This window comes from Gavialis gangeticus, unplaced genomic scaffold (assembly GCF_001723915.1).
Source record: "Gavialis gangeticus isolate Ggan-Ray unplaced genomic scaffold, GavGan_comp1, whole genome shotgun sequence".
NCBI classification, from domain to species: Eukaryota; Metazoa; Chordata; order Crocodylia; family Gavialidae; genus Gavialis; species Gavialis gangeticus.
Genome location: NW_017729000.1, coordinates 17008303 through 17013614, shown reverse-complemented (window position 1 = coordinate 17013614; position 5312 = coordinate 17008303). Strand labels below are relative to the sequence as shown.

General features: G+C 45.8%; 1 protein-coding gene across 2 annotated transcripts in view; it reads right to left on the bottom strand.

The window, feature by feature from the left end:
• The window catches only part of ARHGAP26 (Rho GTPase activating protein 26), a 456593-nt gene that overhangs the window by 217545 nt on the left and 233736 nt on the right, over nt 1–5312 (bottom strand). For both annotated transcript variants that reach the window (XM_019506355.1, XM_019506356.1), the window contains exon 17: nt 2025–2130. In XM_019506355.1, the coding sequence (XP_019361900.1) occupies nt 2025–2130 (106 nt within the window). The remainder of the gene's footprint in view (nt 1–2024; nt 2131–5312) is intronic.

Sequence of the window (5312 nt, the reverse complement as noted above, 5' to 3'; positions counted from 1 at the left end):
CCAGCGTAGCACTGCCGAGCCTATAAGCATGCTGCAGGTTTTTCCTCCCCAGGTGGAGAACCTTGCAGTTTTCGGTGTTAAACACCATCAGGTTCTCATCCCTCCATTTCCCGAGCCTGTCAAGATCTGTCTGTATCACCCTCCTGTCCTCAGGTGTGGATGCTTTACCCCAGAGTTTGGTGTCGTCAGCAAATTTGGCCAGCCCGCTTCTGACACCAACGTCTACATCACTGATGAAGATGTTAAAAAGTATAGGCCCTAAGACAGAGCGCCACTGGTCACAGCGCTCCACGACGACTGACTTCCGTCAACCACCATCCTCTGGGTCCTACCATGGAGCCAATTCCCCAGCCAACAAATCGTGGTGTGGTCGAGGCCACAGTTAGCCAGTTTTCCCAAGATCATGGGATACCAAATCGAAGGCTTTTTTAAAGTCAAGATATACACCATCAATCTCTTCTCCCTTACCCAGGTGATAGGTCACCTGGTCGTAAAAGGAGATGAGACTGGTCAAGCAAGACCTACCTGCAACAAACCCGTGCTGGGTATCCCTTAGGATATTGCCATCAGCTAGTCTGTTAAGAATGGCCTCTCTGATAATCTTTTCCAAGACCTTCCCCGGGACAGAGGTCAGGCTGATGGGCCTGTAGTTTGCCGGATCTACTTTTCTCCCTTTCTTGAAGATAGGCACCACATTGTCTTTCTTCCAGTCTTCGGGCACTACACCAGAGTGCCAGGAGTTCTCAAAGATCTGTGCCAGGGGCTGGGCTATGATGCTTGCCAGCTCCTTGAGTACTCTTGGATGTAATATGTCAGGGCAGGCTGACTTGAAGGTATCCAGCCTGTCAAGGTGCTCCTTCACACGAGGTCAGCTTTGATGGAGGGCAAGGAATCTCCCTTGCCCAGGCCTCCCTGACCCATAGTGGGCAGGGGCGTCCCATGGGACTGGTGAAAAACTGTCGCAAAGTACCCATTAAGCAAGTTTGCTTTTTCATGGGTATCAGTTGTCCCATCTGATTTAGCAGGGGTCCAACATTGCCCTTGCTTTTCCTGTGGCTCCCCACAGATCTGAAAAAGGACCTATTGTCCTTGATATTTGTAGCTAGCTGGAGTTCCATCGCAGCCTTGGCTTTCCAGATTTGCTCTCTGCAGGTCCGGACCAGAGCAGAGTATTCCTCCTTGGTGGTGGGTCCAGTCCTCCATCCTCTGTAGGTCTTCCTTTTAAGACGCAGGAGGTCCACTAGTTCCCTGAAGAGCCAAGGGGGCTGCTGTGCCCTTTTGCTGCCTTTCCTCTGAGACAGGATAGACTTTGCTTGCGCATCCAGGATTGCTCCCTTCAGGAGCAACCACTCGTCTTGAACTCCCCTCCCCTTTGGGTTGTGACCCTTTAGGGCCTCCCTGAACAAGCCTCCTGAACTTGTCAAAGTCAGCTTTCCTAAAGTCAAGGACTTCTGTATTACTGATGGACTTGCCAGCTTTACAGCAGATGGTGAAGGTGATCAGCTCGTGGTCACTGATAACCCATATAATCTGAGCACTGGAAGTACAATGAATCAGACTGGTCAGAGGCAAAAGATATTCTGTGGAGCAGTAGTTTACTCTGTTGTATTAATAACCCATATCTCAGACTTGCCCTTAACCCTAGTGATTCTGACCACTGCACCTCCAGTATGGCAATCAGCCACTAACAGGCAAGGACACATTCAAAACTGTTCAACACATGCATTCTGCCTAGCTAGATATTCAGGCAGCAACCAAGTAGTTAACATATGTGGAAGCACTACAGTCACAGAATGATCATAAGGTATTCAAAAGGCAGGTTTTCCTTTCTCTGACATTGCCCCATCCCCTTTTTCGCATTTTTTATTTCTCACAGAGACTTCCAGCGAACTTCAGCCAGCCAAATCTGACTCAACATTACACAGAAAAAAACATGTACAGAAAAAGAAAAATACTCTACAACTACTGACTTCCAAGGGAAATGGAAAAAAAGACACGAAAACATAGCAGAGTCATGCACTTACTTGGCCAAGTGGTTCATAAGCAAATGCAGCATCTGTTTGTTTTTCTCTGGGAGTCTATGAACAAGGCTGTGGATCTCTGCAATTCTGGATTCCTGATTCTCCAGTTCTGTGATGAAAAACAAGACATTATTTCATGTGCTAAATGATTTTTACTAAAGAGTACACCAGGACAGGAGAGAAACTCAGGAAGACAGCTGCCTTGTAACCCATCTCTACTCAGCTGTGGTCAAAATTCCTAGGTTCCTTTTTACCCATGGACTCCTTCATGATACAACAGACAAAAATAATAGTTTAAAAGGAACCAGTAAACTAAAAGGCTGAATTAATGAACTTAAGATAGAAGACAGGAACATGTCAAATCAAGCCATAGATAACCAGAAAAAAGAGACCTATTTTAATTAGAGCAGCCACATCTTGTTTCAACACAGAAAGCAGATGGATTTGCCTATATAATAAATTCTCAACCCCCCAAATAGTATCCTTAGCACAATACCTGGAGAGACTTTAGCAACTAGTCACCTGTATGCCATTCACATAGCAGTGTGAATTGCATCTGTAAGATGAAGGCTTAGGTCAGGGTGGACAATTATTTTGGCTGGAGGGCCACTTAGGGAGTCTTAGTGAGCTGTTGCAAACTGGGTCAGCACCCCCACCCTGCAACAGCTCACCAAACCTTCCTAAGTGACCCCCCATGTGCAGCTGGACAGGTAGGATGAGGACCTGGGCAGGCAGAGGAGCAGCATATAGGAGTCGGACGAGCAGGCAGGGCCAGGGCCAGGCCTGGGATCAGGATTGTGGTGTGGTGACAGCACAGGGCTGGGACCCGGGGCAGAACTGTGATCCACTCCCTGCACACCCCTACAACGGGCATCAGTTCCACGGGCAAAAAGCTACTTTTGCCATCCAAATGTAGGCTCAAATGTAGTTACTCTGGCACATTACCATACCAACATCTGTGCTTGGTAATTATTTAGAGATCTGTGGATTGGCTAACTCTTCATAAACAATTAGCAGCTTTGCAGTAACCTTGTGATTTAAGTAGGCAACAGCCAATCTCACAGAAATACAACGGTGAAGTTGTGCCATGTAGAAAAGGTCAGTAATAGAGGTAGGACTAAGGAACAGGAATCCTGGATTCCGGTCCCAAACTATAACCATTAAAGGACTTCAAAACACCATTTGCCCAGCTGGTCCCAGTCTTTTTTCCATCCCAGTCCCCAGTTTCAGTTCCCCTCTGTCCCAACTCAAAGATTCAAGCCCCAGTCTCTGGACTCTTGACCTTCCAACTTTTTGTTCCAATATTCTTCCCCACCTTCCACCACTTGTCCAGTTTTGTCCCTGCTACAGCTAAATCTGTCAACTTCCTCCTTCAAACACTTGAGTCCAGTTGGAGTTTAGAATTACTTGCATTTTTCCAGTCTAAATTTTATGAATCCTGTGAAGAGCAGAGCATAGACAGCTTGGGTGACCTGACTCGAGCCCAACCTGGTTCATAAAAACTTGAAATAGCAATTCCATTGTTCCAATAATCCTGTACAGCACAGACAACCTTCAAGCCGATGACAGATGTGCAGCTTCCCACTTTAACTCATGACCAAAAGTGCCAGGAGTTAGAGCAACCCCCTCCCAGATGTTCACTGTTGGGTTGGGGTGGGGTGGGGTGGGGAGGAGGTTTAAAAAAAAAAAAAAAAAGCTCCACTTCGGAGCCAATCCAGGAGGAACTGCCTGCCTGCAGCCTCTTCCCCTTAGTCCAGCTCCCCAGCCCCAGCCCTGTCTACAGGACGGGAGGGGGAGAAGGGAGGGGAGGGAGCTCCAGGCTGGGGTTTGTCCAGCCTGAGGTGGGAAGGAAATGGATCCACCCACCTCCATCTATCCCTCCTCCGGCTCAGGCTGGACAAACCTCAACCCAGAGCTACCTCCCGTCCCCCATCCTACACAAAGCACTGGGGACAGGATAGCGCTGCATCAGCCTAGCCCCATTCACAAGCAGGGACAGACAGAAGTTAATGAAGGTGCTCCACTTCGGAGCACCTTCATCTGAACCCTCATTACATGAGGGTTAATTTGTTGCGTAATTGGGCACCTTTAAAGCACTCTGCAGCCGTGCACTTGTGTCGGGGCATGGCTGTACAATGCTTTCAAGGGGTTGATCGCCTGACAAATGGCACTTCTGTCAGCACCCTCAGAAAAATAAGCTGTTAGGGCTCTGACAAGTCTTTACTGAGCTTGCCCAAACTGCAATTTTTCAGAAGTCTATAACAGCCAAATTTGGGCAGATTTTTTTGATGATGGTGAAAGGTAAAGCCTCACCACAACGACCACCCTACCCAAACCAAATATCAAGTACCTATTAGCAAGTGAGGGGTCAGTGGAGTTCTTGAAAAAAGATTAGATTGCTAAAATTTTTATTACATGCAAGACATCTTATTTTCCCATTGTCCTTCTGAGAAAACAGATGAACTCCTTGGCTGAAATTTTCCAAAACAACTTAAATCTAAGGCAGACACCTGACATGGAAACTATCAGTCCAAATGGTTGAAGTATGCCAAAATTACATGCAGCCTAAATCAGGATCTTCTTATGGTAAGAGAAAGGCCCTCTTACCAATAGGCAGTGCTACCAGCCCCACCTTTTGACTGTAGTAAGAATTTAGAACGTCTCTGCATTGTGTTGCTGCCCCTGAGTAAGTCTGTGAGGGACACATTTTATGAAACAAATATTCCCCGATGCATTTGGAGACAAACCCTACATGTGTAGGACATCAGCACAATGAACTTAAATGATAAAGTAGTAAGAATACTGTCAAACACAGACTGGAGCAGATCAGTGCTACTGTCACACCAATGTACACCCACTTACTGAATTTGTATCAATATAACTACCTGGATTAGGCTTACGAGTATCTTATTTTTAAAGCAAAAGTTATACTTGAAACAGCTCTATTGTAAGCACAATCCTATCAGTATTAAAAATACCAAATAAGCACTAGGATAGTTTGAACCACTTTAACTATAACAGTCCAGTAAAACTGGTACAACTTTTGTAGGAGACAAAACCTTAGTTATTTCACAAGATTTAGACTGGAAAAATGCAAGTAATTCTAAACTTCCCCCTTATCACCCAGGCTTACTTTCTTTACTGTAAGTTGCATATAACAACACGCTTCTTTGCATCTCAATTTTGATTTTTTTCTTCTTTTTATAGAAGTTGTTGCTTTGAATAAACTGCCTCCTGCATATCTACCCAAACTCTCTTTGACAATGAAGGATGTTACTTCTTCAGGAGCAT